Source organism: Gracilinanus agilis, chromosome 1 (assembly GCF_016433145.1).
Source record: "Gracilinanus agilis isolate LMUSP501 chromosome 1, AgileGrace, whole genome shotgun sequence".
Taxonomy (NCBI): Eukaryota; Metazoa; Chordata; class Mammalia; order Didelphimorphia; family Didelphidae; genus Gracilinanus; species Gracilinanus agilis.
In genome coordinates this window covers 335163009-335188378 of record NC_058130.1, presented here as the reverse complement: position 1 = coordinate 335188378, position 25370 = coordinate 335163009, and the positions used below count along the sequence as shown (strand labels likewise).

Below are 25370 nucleotides of genomic sequence, written 5' to 3'. Positions count from 1 at the left end.
CACACACACACACACACACACACACACACACACACACACACACACACACGAAATAATGCACTATGTAAATAGGTTATTAGTACTACCATTAGAATCCACAAAATCTGACCAACTAGATCCTCCAATGCTGGTTCTAAGAAAAGTGGAAGAAATCCCCCTCAGTTACTCATTCTCTTAATCAGGGGCCTTGGCAATGGAAGGTGACTGGGTAATGGAAAGGGCAGTGGACAGAGAATCTGGGTTCCAATCTTGGCTCCGGCATGTACAAACTTAAAGACTTCAAATTCTCTCCTCTTTTGCAAAATGGGGTTGATAATGATGTATGCCACGAATCCCACTATCTATTCTTCTTGTTGGTGTTCAGGCATTTTCAGTTGGGTTCAACTCTTGGACCCAATTTAGGGTTTTCTTGGCAAAGTTACTGGAGTGGTTTGCCTTTTTCTTCCCCAGCTCATTTGACAGATGAATAAACTGAGGCAATCTGGGTTAAGTAACTTGCTTAAGGTCACACAGCTAGTAGGATTTGAAATTAGGTCTTCCTGATTCCAGGCCTGGTCCTTTAACTACTGCACCTCCTAGCTGCTCCACATAAATGTTAGCACTTATAATGATTAATCTAGTAATTATTATTAAATTATGACTATTAAATGTGAATAATTAATAGACTCTCCTACTCTGACTTTTTTCTTTATCAAATAGCACACAGTTGGGAGCTGGCCTTGTAAGTCTGAGGTTAAGGTGTGGAGGAAATATTCTCACTCTAACTCCTTAATGTAGAATGAAAGAACCCGTGTATTCTTATGTTCTGATTAACCAAGTTCTGCACACACCCATCCCTCTCTGCACCCACCATCAGAATGGGAGGATCTTTTTTAACTGTTAGCAGTACCCAGGAGTTGAATGTGTCTCTTAGTGACTGTGATCTGACCCAATGATTCATTTAATGATCAGAATTGTGATGAGACCTCGTGAGATAAAAAGAGAATCATCCCATCACATTCACATCTACTCTTTGGTCTCTGGTGCCACCAGGGATGCTAAACAATAAGTTTGGGTACCAGTGGATGTACTCCAAAGCATAAAACCTAGTCAAAGAAGAAGGAACAAGAAAAAAGGAAATAAGGGATGGGGTAAATAGGAAAATTGGTGAAAATTGGTGACGAAAGATTGCTGATCCGACAGAGCCAAATGATTTATCCTGAAATGTTTAAAAAAATAAAAGGAAGTCAATGTTGATGGATTTTATCTTCAATTATAAAAAATGTCAGTGAGTATTTAGATGTTACTGATAGCTATTCAAAATGGTCAGTAAAAATTATTCCTATTCTTGCAATACTGCAGAAATCACAATCTTGGATTAGAAGTTAGAAGACCCAAGTTCAAAATCAGCCTCGTCTCTTACTCTATGTTAGGCAAGTCATGACTTCTCTGGACTTCAGATTCATCATCTGTAAAAAGAAGAGCAGTGGGGGTTGACCTCTGAGATTTCTCCCAACTCTACATCTATAATACTATGGTCCTGGGACTATTTACCTATAATCATAGTTGGAAGAGCCCTCTGAGATAACCCAGTTTCAAATCTCTTTTTACAGACGAAGCCTTGAACAGTTAAGTGTTTTTTCCAAGGGCACATTTGAGTCAGAAGAAGAGGTAGGATTTGAACCTAGCACATCTCTAATTCCTAATCAAGGGCTCCTGTCCACCCTATAGAGGGTTTTCGTGTCTGAAAAGTGCTTTACAGATATTCTTATTTGATCCTCAACAACCCTGGGAGGTAAGTACTGCTTATCATCTCCATTTTTGAGATGAAAAAACTGATGTAAACAGTGATCAAGTGACTTTTCCAGAGTCGCACAGCTTATAAATGTCTGAGACAGGATTTGAACTCAGGTCTTCCTGATGCCAGGCGCAGTGCTTTATCCACTGCATCATCTAGCTGCTGCAACAATTGCCAGTGTTTTAATATTTGCAAAATGTTATTTCATGCTATTTCATTTGATCTTCACAATGAGCCTGGGAGAGGGTGCCATTATAATCCCCACCTTACAAATGAGGAAAATGAGGATGCCAAGGTTAAGACTTGCCCAGAGTCATAGAGGCAGAGGTCTTCTTGACTCTTAAGTCCTGACTTTCTACTGTGTCCCTATGCTGCCACTACTTCTCACTTACTTTCCAGGTACTATTACTTCAAAGAGCTTCAACTAGATTCATTCTTTCTCTTTTTACCCATGACTTACACCTGCTCATTGTTTATGCCTATTTACCTTTTTGCTAAAACTCTACTGACAATGCAAATGACACTTGAAAACCAGCACAAACATTCTTGATTGTCAATTACTCAAGAAATCTAAGACTCTTCTACCGTCTGTTTATTAGTTAGCAAGAGAAACTGGTCTTAGAGAACCCTAAGATGAGGACATTTTTTTTTTTCTTGGCTTTGTGGCTTTCCAAAGTGACAAAAGTGATAGGGCTGGGGGAGAAACACAACAAGGCAGAAGGAGGAGACATATGAAGAAATGGAAGCCCTTCCATCCAAGTGTCAATCTCTCTGAGCACTGTGCTTCCCAGAGGGTGGGCTCTGGGTCTTGTGGGAGGGCTTTTCAGATACCTTAATGGGCTGTGATCAGGCTGGTTGAGTCTTTGGTCAGCCCCTACTAAAGCTAAAATGGATCCTAACTTGGATGTCGGTTTAATGTGATAATTCATCCATCCATCCATCCATCCATCCGTCTGTCCATCCATCCATTCATCCACCTTCCCATCCATCCATCTATCCATCTACCCTCCCATCCATCCATCCATTATCCCTCCTTCTGTCTGTCTGTCTGTCCATCCAACTGTCTGTCTGTTCATCCATCCGTCCATCCACCCACCCATCCACTCACCCACTCACCTATCCATCCATCTAATCATCCATCAATCTGTTCAATCATCCTTCTATTTATTCATTTAGCCATCTAACCATCTATCCATTGAATAAACATTTGCTAAACATTTATTAAGGGCAAAATGTGTACTTGGCTGCTGTGAGGAAATATTAAGAATCAGGACAAATTCTATCCTCAAGGAGCTTGTGATCTAGTAGATATGTATTTTTCTAACTAACTAACTAAAGCAGCATGTATCAAGGCCCATGAGGCATACAAGTGAGTAAGATGGCCTCTGGCTGGACTAAGTAGGGAAGGCTTCATAAAGGAAGAAATTGAGCTGGGACTTGAAGGTGGCAGAAAATCAAGGAACAGGATATTATGAAAGGAGAGAATAAGAGCATGAGAGCAAGATTAATAGGCTTTTAGTGTAGAAAATAACCTTAGAGATCAATTAATCCAACTGCCTTCATTGACGGATGAGAAAACTTGGGTCCTGAATGGTAAAATCACAATCACAGAGTAATAATCAATCAGAGTCATATAGCTATTTAGTTGAATAGCAGAGACTAGAACCTAGATCTCCTGACTTTCCCAATTCTAATGTTTTTTTCTATTAATTTTATTTATTATTTCCCTTGATACCAACAGTTTCTAAAAGGAGAAAAAAATGAATTTTTTTCCTCCTAAAGAAACAAGTTCAATATTCTTTTTCTTTATAGAAAAAAAGTGTGATTTCAATGATAGAGGGGACTTTTTGGATGAGGAAACTATTTTTACCAATGCAGATCAGAACCTACTCTAGACTCTATGTCTTAGAAAATTGCCTGCTGCATTGAGAGTGACTTGTCCACAGTCATACATAAGACCCAGAATGTACCACTGGGTCTTAAAATCAGGGCTTCTGATCCCAAGGTCAACTCTCTGTCCACCATGCTCATTTCAGTTTAGTTTTCTTGAAACTGATGTGAGTCACCATGTGGACAGGTTGCCATGGGAATGTGGGCAACTCTGGCCACTCAGCACAGACTTTCCCTTTCTTGGGCATGTTGAGAACTAACCAAGAAGTGGCCATGAGTCACCCCTGGGTGTTTTTTTTTTTTTTTAATTTTTTTTAAACACTTAACTTCTGTGTATTGGCTTCTTGGTGGAAGAGTGGTAAGGGTGGGTAATGGAGGTCAAGTGACTAGCCCAGGGTCACATAGCTGGGAAGTGTCTGAGGCTGGATTTGAACCTAAGACCTTGGGTCTCTAGGCCTGACTCTCAATCCACTGAGCTACCCAGCTGCCCCCACCCCTGGGTGTCTAACATAATAACATTTGCCCCTCAACTCCCAGGGGGAAACAAGGTGAATTATGGGCAAAAGTGACATCTATCCCTTTGTCATAACCACTCAAACAATCCTTCCCTGGCAACCAACAAGATAAAAATCCAAATCCAATCAGAGCATTGTCTTTCCATGTCATAGTCTTTCAACCATCACTCCAGGACCATTCCGTTGCCCCCGCCACTCAATCATCACTCTATCTCAATAAAGCTCGCTCTCCCTTGCCATGGAGATTGTCTGAGTCTTTAGTTCTTTGGACAAGACTCTGATCTTGCCACCTACCTCAAAATCAATATACTTATTAATGAAATTTTTACACTAGATGGAAACCTTAGATATAAGATAAATGTTTTTTTTTTTTTTTTTTTTTTTGCCATCAATCATTTGAGTTGGGTCTGACTCCTTGTGACCCCATTAGAGGTTTTCTTGACAAAGATACCAGAGTGGTTTGCCATTTCCTTTTCCAGCTCATTTTACAGATGAGAAAATTAAGGTAAACAGGATTAAGTGACTTGCCCAGAGACAGACAGACATACACATACACACAGACACACACACACAGAAATGTTAAGGGTAGATTTGAATTCAGGTATTCCTGACTCTGGTTCTGGAGCTGTATCCATTGCTCCCCCTAGCTGCTTTTCAGATAGATTAGGTTTTATTTATTTATTAAAACAACAACAACAAACAAATAGGCACAACAAAAAAACATTCCCGTAGACTATCCCTTATTGCCCCACTCCTCCATCCATCAGGCTTTGAAAGTTAAAAGAGATTATCTTACCAATTTGTAGCAAATTGCAAAAGCAAGGATGTAGGTGTCTTTATTGAAGTTTACCTCTTGGTTTTTCATTTCTATTAAAACCTCCAATGCACCTGCCAAAGAAAAGCATTGACCACACACTAGGAAAGTGACTCTCTCCCACTGGAAGCCTCTGGGACCTGACTACTTTAGTGTCAGCTGGAGAAAACCACATTTTCTACACAAAACTTGCTGTCAAAGTTATTGGGTAATTAAAACATTTCTAAATAAATCATGCTATATACAAGGCACTAATCTTTTAAAACTCCATAATATTTCCAGCACAAGTGAAATCTGATAGGCCTCGTTAAGACAAACCAGACATGCAATCATTCATTTAGACTAAAAAATAGATTCCAGAACTCATTCACTGAGATTATAGGCATACTTTTTATTTTTTAGTGTTCAATTTTTCTTTTTGCTGTGCTTAAACAAGACCAGTTTTGTTGCTTTTTTTAGAAACTCAACTACATACTTACCTTCATAATTTTCCTTGATAAATAACATATTCATCAGAATATTGAATGATGTACAGTCTGAAAAGAAACCCCTCAAATGCTGCCAGAGGAAAAAAATCAAGAGAGAGAAAACATGTTAAAGCGGTTTTTACTCTTATACCTCATGGTCTTATCTGATCAGGATTTATTTCCTTCCACAGTCTGCACACTCTGCCTATGCACAGAAGTATTCCTGATATGCCAGGGGGTTTACTATTCAAAACCTGCCTCTTGGACAGAAAGAGAAGAACTGAGCCGATGGTGGGCCCCTTCTCAGCTGGTAGGCATATCTCTGGGAATGAGACCTCCAAACATTTCTGAGGAAAAGTAAAGCCATCCTCAGGAATGGTCAACACTCTCCTCAGACTCAAGCCAATGTTGTCAGGGACATCCCTGGAATTAAGTGAGGGGTGCTCATAAGAAAAGGCATGGATTTGCCTTTTCTGGAGATGCTTATGTCAAAATACTGAATACTGGTACTCTTTATTTAAAGAAGCTAGGAGTAAAATGGCTCAAATAGGGAGACAAAAGTTTGACAGATGTTCCCCTATTCTCAAGATGAATTTCAAGATTTATAAAACAACAGATAAAGATTGTTGCATCACTTATAGAAAGGTCCATTATAGGAATCCTTTAAATAGCCAGCTCCCCTTCAAATGTTTACAATAAAATTTTATTTCTGTGCTTTCCAAGGAGAGACCATTTCAACTGTCCAAAAGGAAGGGCATGATACTTCCCAAACAGAGCCCTAAAAATAGACTATTATTATTTGATTAGTTCTAAACAAAGAAATTGTTCTGCTGCAGAGTTGTAACTGTTTTGCAACTTGTGGCCTTAGAGGCCCAAGGCATTTTTAAAAAATCTTTGTTCTCAGTGGTAACAATATCTACAGTATCTACTTCACAGAGTCATTGTGAGGAAAGTACTCTATATGCCTTAAAGAAATAGATAGATAAGTTATTATTATTGTTGGTATTATGCTGTCAACAAATACTTAAATGCACTGAGGCACATTCCCAGAGGTAAAAGCATGGAATCCCTTTTCCTACAAAATAATCACTTTCTCATTCATTTCCTGTGTAAAGTTAGATGTTTATGTGTAGGTCCTCTGAAAGGGGAACACAGAGGGGCAGTTAGAAATGGAAGGAGTGCCAGCCTTGGAGTTGGGATGTCCTGGGTTCAAATCTGGCCTCAGACACACTTCCTAGCTATGTGACCCTGTGACCTCTTTAATCACATTTGCCTAACTTTTGCCCTCCAGTCTTAAGAGTTGCTACCAAGACAGAAAATAAGGGTTTAAAAAAAAGGAACACACCTTAACTCTTCAACACAGCACAAATCCTTCTGGGAAAGAGATCTAGTAGAGTAGGACCTCATTTTATGTAAACTCAATACACACAAATTCAGGTATACACAATTGGCAAAAAATAAAGGCAGAAACATATCAAATAAAAAAATGTTAATAACATGCTAAAACTGCACTATCTTCCCAAGGAATATAAAGTCTCATAGCAATTTGCCCAATCACACTCATTCTCCCTCTGAAAAGCAATAGTGTGAATCATTAAATGATTTTGTGCCAAACATTTGGCTCCGGCATCAGTTGTTGTCCAGAGTTCTCACTTGTAACAAGACAGAACAGGGCTTCTCTTTTTCATTATCTCTATTTAGTTATTAACGATGGCCTCATAAAAGCAGTGATGCCGGTAGCTCTGCTAGGCCAAAGGAAAACTATATAAAGTTCCTTGGTAGGTTCATATAAGAAAAACTTATTCAGCCTTACTATGGAAAAGGCTATCAGGTTTATAGAAATGGGCAATGTCAGCCTTATGGAAATGGTCAATGTCATCCTCACAGGAATGGCTAATGTTGTTCTTATGGAAAATGACCAAAGCAAAGAAGACAAATTATAAGTGACAGACCTGGTCTTTGATGAGCTCCACTGCAGACTGTTCTAGGTCCAGTTCATAGCACAGCCTTATAAAAAGGGGTCCAAACTTAAACTCCCTAAAGCAAACGTTTCTGTTCTCAGCATGGTACCTAATAATGAAAAAGATGAAATGGTTCCAGTGATGAGAGAGAAGGAATGAGGACAAAACCTACTAAAGATTTCTAGGGAATCAATGAGATTCAGAGGTACAAGGATTACATAAACATGGCTTATTTAGGGGCTAATGGTTAATGAAAGGTGTTACTTCCACCAACCCCCCTTCCCCCCCCCCCCCACTCTCTTTTGGTGACTTAGGGCAAGTTACTGAGATGATGGGCTGGAATTAAAACACTCTGGTATCTTTCTGTTTCCCCCTCTCTGTATTTGCTTGCTCTCTTTTACCTCTGAGTACCATCACCGTACTTCCCCTTGTTGGCAAGTAATTTTCTTTTTATTAATGATATCCATATAATTATTATCAATAATAGCCAACATTTATATAGTGCTCTAAGGTTTACAAAGTACTTTACTTTGTCCAGGGTTACCCTAACTAATCCCTACTCAAAGAGGTAAGTGCTATTATCACTTCCATTTAGACATGAAGTCCTAAGGCTAAGAAAGGTTAAGTGACTTGCCACACAGGTAGTTATCTGGGGCAAGATTTGAACTCAAGATCTTCTTTCTTTCAAGTCCAGTAGCACTTTCTCAACTTAGTTGCCATAATGAAGCAACAGAATGAAATTTAGTGAAGGTGCAGCTTGTTGTGCTAATTGTGAGTATTTGAATCAGTTTGAAAAGTGTAAGACTATACATGCTATTTCTATTATTATAAAGAGCTAGATGGTATAATGGATAAGTTGCTGGGCCTGGAGTCACGAAGATTTGAGTGCAAATTAGCCTTAGACACTTATTAGATGTGTTTTTCTAGGCAAGTTACTTGACCTCTGTCTCAGTTTCTTCAACTGTAAAATGAGGATAAAACAGCACCAACTTTCTGGGGTTGCTTTAAGGATCAAATATGATAATATATGTAAAGAGCTTAGGTCAGTGGCCTGGCACATAGTAAGAGCATAATAATTTGTTCTTTCTTTCTTTTTTTCTTTCCTTTCTTCCTTTTCCCTTCCTTTCTCCCTTCCATATTTCATTCCTCCCTCCCTTCCTTCTATATTTCTTTCTTCCCTCTCTTACATATTTCCTTCGTTCCCTCCTTCCTTCCTTCCAGATTTCCTCCCTCTCTTCCTTCCTTCTTTCCTCCTTCCTTTCTGTCTCTCTCTTTCCCTCCAAAGAACTTCTTAGATGAGGAAACTAATTAAAGGAAATTCATCATGTGAATATTATGGGGAGACGGTCTGATAGTATATTGCACAAAATAGGCTCTTGATTATTTGCTGAATTGAACTGATAGTGATTTTTTTAAAAAAAAAGAACTATCATTTCCTCTTGATTTCTATTGAAATTACAACACACTTAGCACAGTGCCTAGCACACAGTAGTTACTTAATAAAAGTTTATTGACTGACTAACTGAAATCACTGGAGGAAGCTGGAAATTACATCATGATACATCACATACATTTGGTTATATGAATTTTATGACAGACAATAGTGGCGATTTGTACATTTTGGATGTCCCTGATTTATTCAGGAAGCCTGGCACAGTGGGCACTTCCAATCCCAATTCAGATATTTTCAAGCTCTGTGACCTGGGACAAGTCACTTAATATCTCTGAACCTTCGTTTTCTTCGTTTTCTCACCTATAAAATGGGGATAAGAATAATGCCTATTTATAGGGATTGTTATGACAATCAAATGAGATAATGTATTGAAGGAACTCTGCAAACTTTAAATCATATCAACATAAATTATTAATGTAAATTAAAGAGGGGAATTGGCTAAAAATGGTTATGGTATGTGAAATATTAGTGAGGCAGAGTGCCTAGCAAGAGTGCCTAGCATAGAAACACAGGAAGATCTGTATTAATTACCACAGAGAAAAATAAAGCAGAAGCAGGAGGACAATATTACCAAGATGACCACAATATAAATGAGATCAGTAATAGGAGATCTATTTCTGAGGAAAAAAACAAACCCCAAAGATACTCAAGAGAGGATAATGAAACATACCTCCCTCTTCAGAGGCAGGAGCCTACTGGGACAGAATTCTGAGAACAATGCGAAATATGATCACTGTTCCAGATATTTTTGGTTAATTGATTTTCTCTCTCACAAAAGAAAGTGGAATGAGGAAAGCTGGGGTGGTTGAAATAACCCTGATGTAAAAGACAAAAGGCATCAATAAAACTATGTTTTATTCAAAATTATAGCTAATATGAAACATGAGTATATACTGATTCTAAGATGGACAATAAGGGTGGTTTTTTTTTTTAAAGAATAAATTATATGCTGGAGTCATATCAGGTTTCACTGGAGAAAAAAGATCTTTAAAAAATTTTTAAACCTTTTAAAAAATCTATAAAAATCTAAAAATATTTTCAATAAGCCTCATGACATATTTATATTATCAGTAACCATGATTCAAATACTTCACCAAAGTGAATATAATAAAAAAAGGCAACAAAGGTAGTGAGTTTTTTCCTTTAACAAGAAAATATTAAAGAAAGCTCCAAACCCCTTCCACAGAGGAACAATCAATTTGGGAGTAAAAATAAATCCAAGTTCTAGTCTTGTCTCTGTAGGTTTTGATTTCCTTTAGAATAAGGAATTTGTATTTGAGGGTCTCAAAGAAACCTTTAAGTTTTCACATTCTATCACTTTTAAAAATAATATCTTTTCTCATTACATGTAAAAACAATTTTTAATATTTCATTTATTTTAATTCTGCCTTCTGTCTTAGAATCAGTACTGTGTATTGGTTCCAAGGCAAAAGAGAGGGTCACCCAGCTAGGTACTTCTCTGAGGTCAGGTTTGTATGTAAGACCTCCTGTCTATAGGTCTGGCTTTCAATCTACTGAGCCACCCAGCTGCCCACAATTTTTAACATTAAAAAAAATTTTTTTGAGTTCCAAATTCTCTTATCCCTCCCTGAGATGGTAAGTAATCTGATATAGATTTTACGTAACATTATCATTCTAAAACACCTCATTAGGACAAAGAATTAAGATATTTTAGGATGAGTATCATCTTTTGGTTTGTTACCCCATAAGAAGGGGAAAAGTCAAGCTGTCAGCCAGTGAAACAATAAGCATTCATTAAGTTTGTTTGTATTATGCTGCAGACAATGTGCTCAGAAACACAAAGAAAGGAAAAGAAAGTGCCTGCCCTCAAGGAGTTCACAGTCAAAGCAAGAGATGACATTTTAGAAAAGAGCTACAAAGTGGGGTGTGATGAGGGGGAAGGAAAAAGCACTCCACAAACCCAGCAGCTGGGAAGGAAGGGATGAGATAGTTGTCCCAGCACCCCCTCCTAAAGTGAAGGGTCCTGGAGGGGCTCCCCAATGTCCAATCCCCCCAGTCAGAGGGAGGAAGGAACCCGGGCAAGGGCTGCGGAAAGATGTGAATTTCAGCACTGATGTGATCAGAAAGAGGAACTGAGGACAGCTATGAGGGGGTGATTATTTCACTCCTCAATATGACCAGCTTCCTCACTCTGGATGTGAGAAATCAAGCTGAGAAAAAGGATCCCGGTTAATGCATAGAACTAAGGATAATACAACAGGATCGGTTCATTTCCAGTAAAGTTAAGATCAAAACGGGAGCCCCAGCCACCCTGGGGTGTCCACAGGCATCCTATGCTGTATCTGGGAACCCAAGAGACAATCAGGGTGGGCAGGAGGTTGAGAGATGTAAGAGAGGACACGGTGGGAGAAAGGAGATATAAACATTTAATTTTGTAACACCCCAATAGTATAATTACATATTTCTTGTCTAATTAGGATTCTGTCTTTTAAGGCAGTTTCCCAGTAGGACAGGGGATGTGTGGATTGTTAGAGGGGTTTACAGTGGTGATGGTCTCCCCCCACCACTGGCTGTCAGGAGGAAGGGAGAAGCATCCCTCTGGAGAGGGTCCTGGGACAGATCTCCATCCACCAGGAAAGGGCCAGGTGAGGAGCTTGGTGAGGAACCATCTCACCTGTAAATGACATTTCTGGCCAGCTCTATGTCCTCTTGCGTCTCACACAAATGGAGCAGGGTCTTCAGTTCCTCCTTTAAGATGAGACCCTTTTTCTTCATTTTCTCTTCCATGTCTTTAAAATAGATTTCTGAAAGAAATTCAAGTTGTGGATATTAAAATTAATATCTAATAACTAAACAGTATATTTAATAAAGTATTTTTATTAATAATAACCTAACAAAAGAGACCTAACTAAAAGGTTACTAACCAGCCCGTTCCCAAGAGCAAAAGAGAGAGAATAATGCAGAGCTTCAGAACTTATACTATAAATGTGACCACGCAAACATAAACAAAAGGAAAAGCATTATAGGTAATACAGAAAGGAATTCTGGGCAATGCAGTCTTTAGGGGTTTAAAATTTTCCAACCATACATTTCCCCGAGATCCTATTTGAGAGGCCAGTCTCCCCCAAAGGATCATGGAAACATAACTTACTTATAAATTGCAATAATTTGTAGATAAAGGAAAAGAGAACAAAATCAATGACTGCTACATTAACAAAAGGCCAATTTGGGGGCAGTCCCCTTTGGCATAAGTATATATTCAAAACAAATGCTTTCAACTCCCCATAGTTCAAATTCACATCCCAAAGTTCAATTCTGGATCTTCTTGATGCAATGTGTGGTCTCTGCAGGCATCTTCATGGTGCCTTCCCAAACAGGTTCATTGTCTGGCTTCTGGGAGGTAGCAAGTTCCTTATCCTAAAATTTCCTAAATTCAAACCAAAGTTCACAACAGTAACATAGTTCCCCCTGAGGTGGATAATAACAAACAGGAATCACTCAGGGATACATGGCTGAGTTATTAGGTATATGAATCAATTGCAAAAGAAATAAAAAACATCAAAAAATCCACATAAAAGAGAAAAAAACAACTTGTGAATGAAACACAAAATACAAAGTCCCATGTTTAAAAAAATCTGAGTAAAGGAAAAATAAAACTATAACAGGTCCTTGGGTCCTTGAATGAAGAACTAAATAGTGACTGAAGCAACTGTACACTTACCCAGTCAGTAGCCAGGACTAGAAAAAGTTTGCCACACTATGAATGACAGAAAAGGGACTAGGTTATAGTAGCCAGGATGGCAGCTAAAGAGGTGCTTGTCAGAATGTGGTTCAGAGGAAGTCCTGTGTCTTAACATATGTTAAGAGCTGCAACCTCAAACTCCAAACAAGTTCAAGTCCTCTGGTCTTGACTGAAAATTACATCACTTCCATTGGGATTGGTTGATTTCTTTGACCTTGTGCTCGATTGGCACTATGCAGGTTGGCTCTGTGCTTCTTTAGCACTGTGCATTGGCTCTTTTTAAATTCCTTCTTCTGGAATCAGACAAAATCATTAAGCAAAGTCCCATAATATTTAAACAATCAATGGCATTATTCTATAGTTTAAAGCTTTTTTGGGGGGGGTATGCAATGACATTAGAAGAAATTTATTTTAAACTTATGTTACTGCAAAATAAAAAAAAAGATTATTTATTATAGGTACTTCAAAGTACTCAAATACTATATTACAAATACAAGGGAAAAAAACAATAATAAAGAATGTTTTAAAATAAAAATAACATATAGCTTAAAATCACTGACACACTGTGTCAGCCAAGGATGTAGAATACAAAGGTTTTCATCAAAAAATGAGATCCATTTCCTTTTTAAACTTGACCATGATCCACTGTATAAGTGCAAATGATTTTTACAAAATAGCAGATTTATAAAAAAAAAAAAAAACAGAGGTAGATAATGCACATTCAACTAAAGTACCAAATTCTCAAAATTCACTATAGTCCAGTTATTGACAATAGCAAACAAACCCATTATTATTTATGATTCACATGAGTTTATGTATAGCCACTTGCTGTGTGATATTTAAAACCTATGAACTGATGGAAACTTGTCACAAATTATACAGATATAGCAAATTTTTCAACCTTTGCAGCTGCTGCTGAAAACCTATTTTGGGTCTAAAACATCACCAAGAATTTAGATCCTTCTGGAAGAAGTAATTTAAACTAAAGAGTTAAAATATCATGCACTCAGGAGCTCTTTTTGGCTTCCAGCTTTATATATAAAAAGTTTTGGTAGGAACTTCTATTTGGTTCTTTACCTTTTAATACAACATTCTTTATTATATATGTATATATGAATGAAAACCTATCATCCATTCAGAAGGTACTGGGCATCTAAAGTCATTTCTAAAGACCCCTTATAAAATTGCAATTTAAATTCTTAAGTCATTATATTCTCCAAGGTTGTATAAGCAACATGTGACCTCAATAGTTAAAATGAAAATTCCAGGATACATAAGACTTATGGGCTTGTTTACAATTATAATGATTAGTAAAATCATAGGGAAACGGGACAGATAAAGAATCATATAACAGAATAGATAGTAATTAGATTAATACAGATAAACTTTAAAAAATTTAAACCTTAAAGAGACCAGCAAATACAATAATATAAGCAAATAACAAGCAATGCAGTCAAAACCCTTTTTACCAATTCCAATAGATTTGTTCACTATTAGGGAGGGGAGATAAAACTCAAATAGTAAGCAATGAACTCCCATATATCTTTAAGATTCATTCCCCTCCCCAGTATTTATCATCCATTTGCATTTTGTTTGTCAGAGCTCTGAATTTTGTCATAGTGAGGGAGAATTCTTCACTGAGCATTTAATACTTTTAAAACTTTTTTTTTTTCAAAATATTTCAGTTTGGTCTGTTGCAATTTAAGCAGCATAGCTTGCTGCATATTGTTAAGGAGAAGTAAATAAAGTGGGAAATCTCCAATGAAAATCAAAACTCCCAGGAAAAGAATTAAGCAGATCCAAACTGCACTAGTGAGCTCAAGGAATTCAAACTGCAGAGATTCAAGCATGCTTTGCAATAGCATTTTGTCCTCAAGAAGATGGGGAATGGAGTTTGTTTACAGAGTAATCAGAAAGAAGAGCCAAATTACTAGGGAGAACAATAGGGTATTTGCATATAAGTGAAATGGCTACCATTTGGTGTTTTGAATCAGGAGAGAGAAGGGAAAAGCTTATTCCAAAACTTTGGCTTTAAATGTATTGACTTGGCCTTTCTGCCCTCAAAAGTAAAGTCAGAGGAGTCCCCTTCTTATGGGAAAAAAAAAATTCCTGAGTTGCAAATCTCTCTCAGCCAGGATCCCAGGGCAAACCCTCAAGGAGTGGGAGAAGGGTTTTGAGTTCTCACCCATCCATTGGAAAAAAGCAGTTCAGATTGGTTGGCTCACAACCACAGATCTGGTAGCAGCAGCATGGGCTGCAGGCTGGGCAGAGGTGAGGAACACTGGCTCAAGCAGATGGGTGCAAAAAGGCAGCAAGGCAGCAGAAGCAGCGGGCTGGTGGTTGGAGTCTGCAGTGGCCAAGATGTGTCAAAAGCAGGTGGTCTGGGCAGCAGGTGAAGAAAAAAAACAGGAGCGTAGGGCGAGAAAGGGAACCCCCAGCTCTCAGGCAAACTTACTAACTATACTGAAAATCTATTTAAAAAAATATTTGAGAATTCTGTACCTTCGTGGTCACCAAAATGCAGATATTAAAATTAATATCCAGTAACAAAATATTATATTTGATAAAGTTTTTATTAATAATAAAATAACAAAAGATACCTAACTAAAATGTTATTAACCTGTCCACTCCCAGGAGCAAAAGAGAGAGAACAAGGTGGAGCCTCAGAACTTATACAAAGGTGACCCCACAAACATAATCAAAAGGAAAAGCATTATAGGTAATACAGAAAGGAATTCTGGACAATGCAGTCTTTAGGGGTTCAAGATTTTCCATCTGTACAAAGTGTGGTGGTCATCACCTAGGCTCTACTGTGGAGGAGGAAAAGAACTGATCTTGGCTAAGGGGCACAGAGTCCAAGAGTCTGGTGGCAGACCATTCTCCATCAGTCAGTCACTCAACAAGCATTAAGGGTTTACTATGTGTCAGGCACTTGGTGGTTTGGTGGATGGAGAGCTGGGCTTGGAGTCTGGGAGAGTCATCTTCCTGAGCTTAGATCTAGCTTCAGATTCTTACTAGCTGTGGATCCTGGGCAAGTTGCTTCACCCTGTTTGCCTTAGTTTCCTCATCTATAAAATGAGCCAGAGAAGGAAATGGCAAATCCTTCCAGTATCTTTGTCAAGAAAATTCCAAATGGAGACAGACACAACTGAAAAAAGACAGAACAAATGTTCTCTTTAGAGTAAAGGTAGAAAAATTGGCAAAGTGGTCTCCAAGGAGGAGAAACCTTTTTCTCAGGCACTGAAAAAGAGAATGTTTGAGAGTCAGAGATATAGTGAGAAGAGGATGACAATGGATAGGAGCACTTCTAAAAGAGGGCCTCTATCTTCTTTGGGGGACAGGATCTGAGATCATTTGGTTAAAGGGAGCGGTGGGAGGAGATGGGCTAGAGAGAAGAGAAAGGAAAATACCTCAAGAAGCTAGGGAGTCGATGGAAAATGAGTATTATTAGATCTAGAGTCAAGACCAGAGTTCAAATCTGCCTTCAGCCACTTACTGCCCTTGTGACCACAGGCCAGAAATTTCACCTCTATCTGCCTCAGTTTCTTTATGTGAAACAGGGATGATAAAAGCAACTACCTCCTGGGGTTGTTGTGAGGGTCAAATGAAATTTTTTTGTTGTTTTGTTTTAAACCCTTACCTCCCATCTTAGAAACAATACTGTATATTGGTTTCTAGGCAGAAGAGTGGTAAGGGCTAAGCAATGGGGGTTAAGTGACTTGTCCAGGGTTACACATCTAGGAACTGTCTGAGGCCAGATTTAAACTCAGGACCTCCCATTTCTAGACCTGGCTCTCAATCCACTGAGTCACATAGTTGTCCTCAAAATAATGTTTTTAAAGTGCATTGCTTAGTGCCTGGCACATAGTAAACACTATGTAAATATTAGCTATCATTATCATCCCCTTTATTATTATACAGTGAAGATCAGTCAATAAAAACTATTTTAACCAAACCATCACTATTACCTTTTTTGCCATGAAATCGACAGGAAACAATCACCTTCGTTTGCTGAAATTCTTGCAATTTCATGACATCTTCTGTAAGCAGATATCGTTTCCCTAAAAGTTTGAGAGAAAAAAAACAGCAAAAGAAATGTACTTTGTTGTTAATTATTAATTGGCAATTGTTATTTGCATAGTAATACCTTACATTTAGGTAGTACATTACAGTTTCCAAAGCTCTTTATCATCTCCTCTGACTTTTTTTTTAAACCTTACTTTCCATTTTAAGATTCCATACTGTGTATTGGTTCCAAGGCAGAAGAGCAGGAAGGGCTAGGAAATGGGGATTAAGTGACTTGCCCAGAGACACCTAGCTAGGAAGTAGCTGAGGCCATATTTGAATGTGGGCCTGGCTCTCCATCCCCTGCAATCCCCTCCACCTTTACAAAGCAGTCAGGAAAAATATAAATTATACTCTTTTTACCAATAATGTAGTTGGGGTCCAGAGAAATTATGTAATTTATTCAAGAGTCACAAAACTCATCCAGTAGCCCAGTTTGCTTGAAACTTGGTTTTCTGGCTCCTGGGGGCATTTTCTCCCTTGAACTCCCCCTGGTGATTCAGTGAGTCCCTGACAGCCACTTCCTTGCTCTAGCTGGACCAGATAAGAACAAATCTCACCCAAGTGCTGATGAAAGAAAACAAAACAGAGAAACCCCTCCGTCCCTTCCTTTAGTGGCAATCTTCACTAGTTTTGGGAGACATTATTTGTTGGGAACATGTGATGTGTGGCAAAAGAAAAATCAGGCATATCTGACAATAACAAGACTATGCTGATCACAGAGAATGTGCTTGCTGGGGCATCATTCAAACCCTGTAACAGATACAGATTCCTTATCAACAGAGCACCAGGGGAAAGCTAGAGCTTGTGCTGCCACACAGGGGCAGCTAGGTAGCACAGGACAGAGTTCCAGACCTGAATTCAGGGAGACCTATCTCCCTGAATTTCAAATCTGGTCTTAGATACTTCATATCTATACATCTCTCAAGTTCCTTGACTTCCAAAGGACTGTTTCCTCATATATAAAATGAAGCAGTTGGACTAGATAACCTCTGGGGTTGCTTTAAGCTCTAGAGAACAATGAATGATGAGTTTTGTCATTGTCCATCTATATTTTGGGTTATAGTTTGGTAGATTACTCATTAGAATACCAGATAACCACATAATCCTTAAAATTTGGTCTCAAAATTGTAAGACTGTACAGTCCAGCAATATTTTGTTGTTCAGTCATTTTTCAGTTGTATCCAACTCTTCTTGGTCCCACTTTGGGGTTTTCTTGGCAAAGATCCTGGAATGGTTTGCCATTTCCTTCTCCAGCTCATTTTTATAGACAAGGAAACTGAGGCAAACAGGGTTAAGTGATTTGCCTAGGGTCACCCAGTTAGTGTCAAAGGCTGTATTTAAATTGAGGTCTTCCTGACTTTAGGAAGTCTTCCTGACTTGCCCCATATGTTGTTCATAATATACTATGTGTTTAAAGCCAACACACAGGTATCTAACAGTCACTGGGAGAGCTACATCAAACCTCAACACCTCACTCCTCTTTAAAAAGAAAAAAGAAATTTTTAAGGTAGTTTAGCATTTTACTGTCTGATTAGGGAATTTGAAAATTTTAGTTTTAACAAGGGACAATATGAAGGGATAAGCCCATGATACTATGCAAATTAGAGAAGCTAATTTCTAAGTCATGAAGTAAGATTACATATGACTTGGGTATGAGTGAATTAATGCTATCCTATTATCACAAAAGTACAAAGATTGTAAATATATATATATGCCATACAACATTCATCTTTGCATATTCAATTATCTTACCCAAAGACATCAAGGAAGGGAAGGCTAAAAAGCAATCTGACTTTATTTCCCTTATTGCTGTGTACCACAGACTCTCATCACCTTCTATCCTGGCAAATTCCCAAAGCCTCCTAACTGGGATCCCTACTTCAAGTTTCTTCCCTCCTCTGCACCTAGCTTCCGCCTAGTTGCCTCCAAAGGAGCAACTGGGGATTCATTTTTATTGTGTGATGCTCATCAATTTAGAACTGAAAGGGATTTTAGAGGTTGTCTAGTCTAAACCCCACTTATCTACAGATAAGGGAACTGAGGCTAAAACCCAGGGCCAAGGGTACTTCTGATGATGCAGGGGGACATTCTCTACAAAGCAGCCAAAACAATTTTCCTAAACTATATCTGAGTGTATCTCTACCTCCCAACTCCTCAAACTCAATAACTACAGTGTCTGCCCCTAACCTCATTTTGGCAGTAAAGGCCCTTACAAGCTAACCTGTCTCCAATTTAGCTTCCTGTACCTGGTGGCACAGACTGGCCTTCTTGCTGTTCTTCATACACAGAATATTGGGACTTCCATCCAGGCTACCCCAATCCCTATCCCATGCCTGGAATGCATTTCCTCCTCACCCCTAACTCCTAGAATTTTAGATTCCTTCCAAATTCAGCTCATTATCACCTTCTACAGGAGGCCTTTCTCAAATCACCCCTGTTGATTGTGCATGTACCCCCAAATTGTCTTGCTTTCATTTTGTATATATCCGATCAGTCTCTCCAAATCTAGCCAGGCTGGTTCTCAGACAATAGTCTGGAACCAGGTTGATACTCTAAGCTTTCTAGTTTGGGTGTTCCAGAATTTAAGCATAGCCTTTGGGAGTCCAGGGTTCATTCTATAAAAGAATAAGGAAATTCTGTACAGGAAATCTGGCAAACTTTGATGCTATTTATCAATTCTATAATGAGGGATCCTGGGATGTAGGGGGGAAGAGGGGAGGAGTAATAAAGATATACAACAGATGGAGCAGAAATGATTAGATCTTTTCTATAGAATTCTTATACCTGACTAGAGGCAAAATATGGTATGTAGGAAGGAAATCATCTTGGTAAAGGGAGAAGGCTGTAGTGCATATAAGCCTTCAACTTGGGAGTTAGAAAAATATGGGTTTGAGTCTACCTCAAGTCAATAAGTAGGAGGACATAGGTTCAAGTCCAAACTCAACAAATTATTACCTGTATAAGATGTTGGGCATCTCTTTAAGTCACTTAATTTCTCTCAGTCTCAGTTTCCTCATCTACAGATAAAGAGTTTAGACAAAATGACCTTTATAGTCCCTTCCAGCTCTACAACTATGAGCATCACAGAAGCTCTTAAAAATTCCGCTCCAGCTAGGCGGGGCAGATGATAATAGGGCTGGATCTAGAGCCAAGAAAAGCTGAGTTCCAATCCATCCAGGCTGTGTGACCTTTTCCCTCAGCTTTTCCTCAACATATCCTCAAGTGGGGAAAATAAAACAGCATGCTCAATGTTGAGAGGATAGAATGAAACACTATTTGTCAAGTGCTTGGCACAGTATTCCATAAATGCTTATGGAATGTGCATCTTAATCAACCGACATTTACCAAGCACCTGCTCCCTGCCAGGTACCATGCTAAGCAAGGGCAGAGATACAAAAAGAGTCGAAAGCTTACAATCTTACAATGTATAAACAAATATATGCAAAGCAAACTACCTTTATTTTCATTAACTTCTAACTGAACTGTAGCAATGCCTTTAATTATTTTTAAAAATCTTCTGTGATTGGGTCCATAGACTTCAACAGATTAAAAGGGAGGCCTCATGTCTAACTAGCTGTGTTTAGGGCACTGCCGGGTCTAGGTCCCGCCCATGGACACAACCTCGAGGGTCCGAGGATTTATTTGGTCAGTAGTCTTGGGCCAAGGGGAACCGAGCTGAACTAACGCCTCCCAAGCTTTCTGGGATCATTCAGGAAAAATTAAGTTTCCCACTAGTTCCCCGATAGATAGATTGGCGTCCGCACCCCCGGGCGGGGGGGGGGGGGGACAGAAGATTACGTAAACGGGCAAAATATAAGCACTCGCAGCTCTGTACCCCTCCAGCCTCTGCCTGTACCCTCCCTCGTCCCCTAGGACAAAAGCGGGCCCGGGGCCACGGGTACCTCCGAGGGCCCAGAGGCGGCAGCCGGGATTGAACATGAGCAGCACGCCACGGGTCACAGAACGCTGCATTGTTTCCAGCAGGATTCTATTCAAACACCTAGACACCTCCGCCATTCTGGTGACCCCCGTCTTCCCGCCCCTGACCATACCAACTGCAGGAGTTGGGGAGGAGACACCGCAGAGCCGCTAGTTTAAAAGAGTCCCTATATTCTGATCCACCCCCACCTCCTTCTATATCGAGTACCTTAGGGTCTACGAAGAGTGAGAGGAGAAAAGAGAAAAACCTATCCTAGTCCTCCCCTGCTCCGCTACCCCGCCCTTTCTTTTTCCCAAGGTCCCCTCCTGCGCCGGCGTTACACTTGGCATATTCCATGATGGCGGCGCCCATAGTGCGGCACGGGTTTCTCTTGGCCCGGAATGTGGCTCTGTCTCAGTTCTCCCTGGCAGGTTGGTGGCAGCCGTTTCCTCGGCCGGGGTGGGTGCTGTTGTCTTTAGGTCTCCCCGAGTGCCGACTCTGGAGTTGGCATAAGGAGAGGTGGGCCCAGGAGTGCAGGAGGACGCGGGGGTTGGCTGCCAGAGGAAGTGTTTGGAGTCTGGGGGAAGGGAAATGTCTGGTCCTTTACCCGGTTCCCCGAAATGAACACGTTTTGATGCTCCGGCAGGATCCGCAAATTAGAGGCTACAACTCCTCCGAAAGCTGCGTCTGTACTGTTTTAATGTAATTTCTTCTAAGACTTTTACACTAAAGCACCAGTCTCAGCTCGAGATGGTTTACTGCCATTGTTTCCTGCCTACGTAACCCTTTACATAAATTGCTTTGGATTTCACCTTTTTTTCCCCGTCTTTGTTTTCTGTTTTTTTTTTTTTGTTTTTAAACTAGTAGTTCCCACCTCTACGAAAACCGTGGAGGGAGTGGGAGTTTAATCTTAATCACAAATCTTGGGGTGACTGACCTTGACCCAGCCTTCTTCTTGACCTTTCCTTGACAGTTTTTTCTTGCCTGTACTAGCTGAATGAGAATTACATTGGTATCAATTTCAAAAGTTGCAGTGTACAGATGACCCCCTAGAATCAACTATTCATTTATCTCCCCACATATTTTCCTTTGAAAGCCCTTAAATTTGTAATAAATTCAATCTCTATGTGATCCTCATCAAAATGTCTTTATGATGAAAACCATCTGTTTCATTTTCTTTGTCATTCAGTGTCAATTGAGCCTCTTCTCCATCCTTCTTTACTTTGGGAAGAGCTATTTGGTCCTGTTGCTGAGAATTCTAGAGTAAACCGAAATTCCTTAAGAAGCTACATATACAATCATAGCTTTTTCAGATGGGGTCTGGGTAACTCATCTTAATTCCAATGCTTTCCCTCTTTTAATTATTTCCTATTTAGTCTTATCTATGAAGAGTTTACAACTCACAGAACTCAAACTAAGAAAACCAAAAATGATACTTGTAATTCACTCAGGTCTACTTATTTAACTACTTTATGCTCTCATTTGACATCCTACCCTAACCTCTGAGTAAATACCAGATGATATTTGCTGCAGTATCTTAGGGCCATATTTGCACCCACAAAATATTTGCTATCAATCATCACTAAACATTTTATGAAATCACTTTTCCAGTTGAAGTAATTATTTCAATAAATATTTACTAAGTGTCTACTATGTGTCAATGTGGAATCTAGAAATCCACAACTTGCAGCCTAGTAAGATGTGATGAACCCCTAGTTTTAGGACTAGCTTGTAAGTTGGAGACCCCAAAGTTTGTACTTGTTCCCTGTTCCTTTGAGAATCCACCCAGAAGAGAATCTCTGGCTAGCAGTTTCTGACTGAATAATGGACTTTAAGATAAATCACTTTCCCAGTTAGGTGGGTCTAAGCAAATGTACTCTTTTTGTCTTAGGTAGTCTTCCCCATTGTATCAGAGACCCTTTCCCTGGAAGACTTGTACAAAGCAAACATATGTTAAGTGGGAAAAAACACAAAACTAAAAACCATTCTTTAATTAAGGAAAGGGATTCAGTGCTTTCTTCAAGGCCTCCACACAAAGCTGCATACTACACACCAACACAGTGTCACTGACCCCTAAGAGAGTCAACTGCGTTTTACAGACAACTCTGAGGAAGAATTTAGGGGACCTACTTACCATTTGGGGGAACCAGAGGCAGGGAAAGATAATTGACATTACCGTAACTACGAGGAAATGGGATTGTTCAAACTATACAGACCGGCTACCATCTTACATGGGAAAGGAATCATAGCTAGAGGCTAGGGTGTAAGGGAAAGGGCTACTTAAATGGATACTAAAAGGGTGGTCCCTGCCCTGGTGTCTTCCTCCAAAAGGGTCTCTGATAAAATGGGGAAGACTACTTAAGACAAAAAGAGTACTTTTGCTTAGCTCCACCTAACTGGGATAGTCATTTATCTTAAGAGTCCATTATTCAGTCAGAAACTGCTGGCCTGAGATTCTCTTCTGGGTGGATTCTTGCCAGGTGCAAGATACTATACTGAGTCTGAACCCTGGGGCTCTGGAGACAGTATCTCTGGGAGGATAGCCAGGCTAGATGATTCTCCAAAGAAAAATTGAACCTGGGGGGTGTTTTATACCCTTTGGGGGAACTCTGGACATCAAACCTACGCTGACAACTTGCAAACATGCTTGGGAGAGAGGCTGGGGTTTCAGAGAATGGTCTACTTACTATAGATACTAAAAGGATGGTTCCTGCACAGATGGTTTGTCTTCTTGGAATCTGATACAATGGAAGAAACTTCTAAGACTAAAAGGGCATTTAACATTTGATTAGGTCTGCCAGCCCCACTTAAGCTGGGATCATCAAGTACTTTAAGGTCTATTGTTCCATCTGAAATGGGTGAGTCTAGGACTTCCTTAGGAATGAGTTCTCTGGGTACCCGGGCAGAATTGGGTTCTTCAGATTTCGAATTGACAGGTTGAATGAGTAGACTTGAGGAATTACAAGTATCATTTTTGGTTTTCTTAGTTTGGATTCTAACTCCATAGAGAAAACCCTGAGCCTAGGACAGAGGAAAATTGAAATATATTGTATCAAGTTCACAAGTATTTAATTGCCAGATACTATGCTAAGTGCTGGGATGTTTTTAAACTATATAGGAAAGAACAAATACCTTATGTACTAGGACTAGAACCCAGGTCCACACTGAAAGACAGTAATTTTTTAAAACTTGAACAAATTGCCTTTTGCTGAACAAAGCAGACATTGTTTTCTCTTTTACATTGTTACTCTTTTTCAAATCATTGTTTATCCCCACTGGGAATATTATAAATAGGTATGGTCACCATACCTTTGATCATCATAAGAAGATAGCTTAAATTATCAAGAAGATTAAAGAGGTAGCAGTATTAATGGGTAAAATAACTTTTCATTCTATAAAGGCAAAGGCTGACTTAGGAAATGATATTTAAGTTCATAAAGTCTATAGAATCACTGACTATTTGGATACAAGTAACCAATTGTTAATCTCATCCTAGAATGTTAATGATCTCCTTCAGGCCTTAAAGTTTGAAAAGGTTGAAGGTTAGGCAGTATTTGTTTACACTTAATAGTGGTTATACTTACAAAACTCACCCAAGATGTGGTATAGGTTGGAGTTATAAATAGTTCAGTGAAGGTTCCAGTTTATTCATAATGAACTAGGCAACTTAGGATCATGGTAGATTGTGCCTGACATTGGAGTCAGACCTTGAATTGACACATACTAGTATGTGACTATATATGTTACTTAATCCTTGTCCCCCAAGTGACTCTAAGAGATGAATTCCTAATCTGTATAGAAAGAATTTCTTTACCAGTAGTTCTATAAACCAAGAGAATCACAGGTTTGGACTTGTAACAACAACAACCAACAATGATAATAATAATAAGTTTCTACATGTTTTGATCCATACATTCTGAAATTGAGGTCAAAACTGAACTCCCAGTCTACACTATAGATTAGGGATCTAACAGTTATTTCACATGTTCTTTTGTTAAATACATTAGTGTTCTATTGGCATCTCAAATTCAGTACGTCCAAAACAGGATCCATTATCTTTCCCCCTAAAACTACCCCTTCTCATGATTTTCCTATTTCTATTGAGGACACCACCTTTCTCAATCATCCCAGTTCAAAACCTAGGAGTTAGGGGCAACTAGGCTACTCATTGAATAGAGAGCCAGTCCTAGAGATGGGAGGTCCTGGGTACAAATGGGACCTCAGACAGTAACTAGCCATGTGATGCTGGGCAAGTCACTTAACCCCAGTTGCCTAGCCCATACCACTCTTCTCCCTTGGAACCAATACTTAGTATCAGTTCTAAGACAGAAGATGAGAGTTTTTAAAAATAAAAACAAAAAACATAGGAGTCGCCCTTGATTTTGAAATCCTTCTCATTTCCTATATCTATTCAATAATTAAACTTTAGCTTCTTACCATCCGTAGTATTGTTCCCTTTCTATCTCCTCCCATTACAACCTTCTCAGTTCTGTCTTTCTTCAACCTAGAGTGATGGGCAAACTTTTTAGAGAGGGGGCCAAAGGAAAGGAAATGCTTATCTGTCAGTCAGTTTCTAAGGCAACTCTTTCAGAGTTTCATTGTATTGTATCCTACTTATTGTATTCATCAGATTAGGAATAATGTCGTGTGGTTGGATAGAACATTTCAGGGGGCCATATTTGGACCACAGGCCATAGTTTGTCCATCACTGGCCTAGACTATTAAAATGACCTCCTAATGGATCTCCCTGGATCCATTTTCTTTCCTCTCCAACCCATTCTCCATCCAACTGCTGAATGAATA

The 25370-nt window shown here is 39.2% G+C and overlaps 2 protein-coding genes across 2 annotated transcripts in view; one reads left to right on the top strand and one right to left on the bottom strand.

The window, feature by feature from the left end:
- PTCD2 (pentatricopeptide repeat domain 2) overlaps nt 1–20665 on the bottom strand; it is a 47400-nt gene extending 26735 nt beyond the window's left edge. Inside the window, exons 1-6 of the mRNA XM_044657686.1 lie at nt 20551–20665; nt 16549–16641; nt 11513–11642; nt 7416–7533; nt 5476–5554; nt 4979–5070 (exon numbers count right to left, since the gene is read on the bottom strand). Of these exons, the coding sequence (XP_044513621.1) occupies nt 4979–5070; nt 5476–5554; nt 7416–7533; nt 11513–11642; nt 16549–16641; nt 20551–20665 (627 nt within the window). The remainder of the gene's footprint in view (nt 1–4978; nt 5071–5475; nt 5555–7415; nt 7534–11512; nt 11643–16548; nt 16642–20550) is intronic.
- Nucleotides 20666–20922: 257 nt separating this feature from the next.
- Nucleotides 20923–25370, top strand: part of MRPS27 (mitochondrial ribosomal protein S27) — a 163198-nt gene continuing 158750 nt past the window's right edge. The window contains exon 1 of the mRNA XM_044662999.1: nt 20923–20998. Within this exon, the coding sequence (XP_044518934.1) occupies nt 20923–20998 (76 nt within the window). The remainder of the gene's footprint in view (nt 20999–25370) is intronic.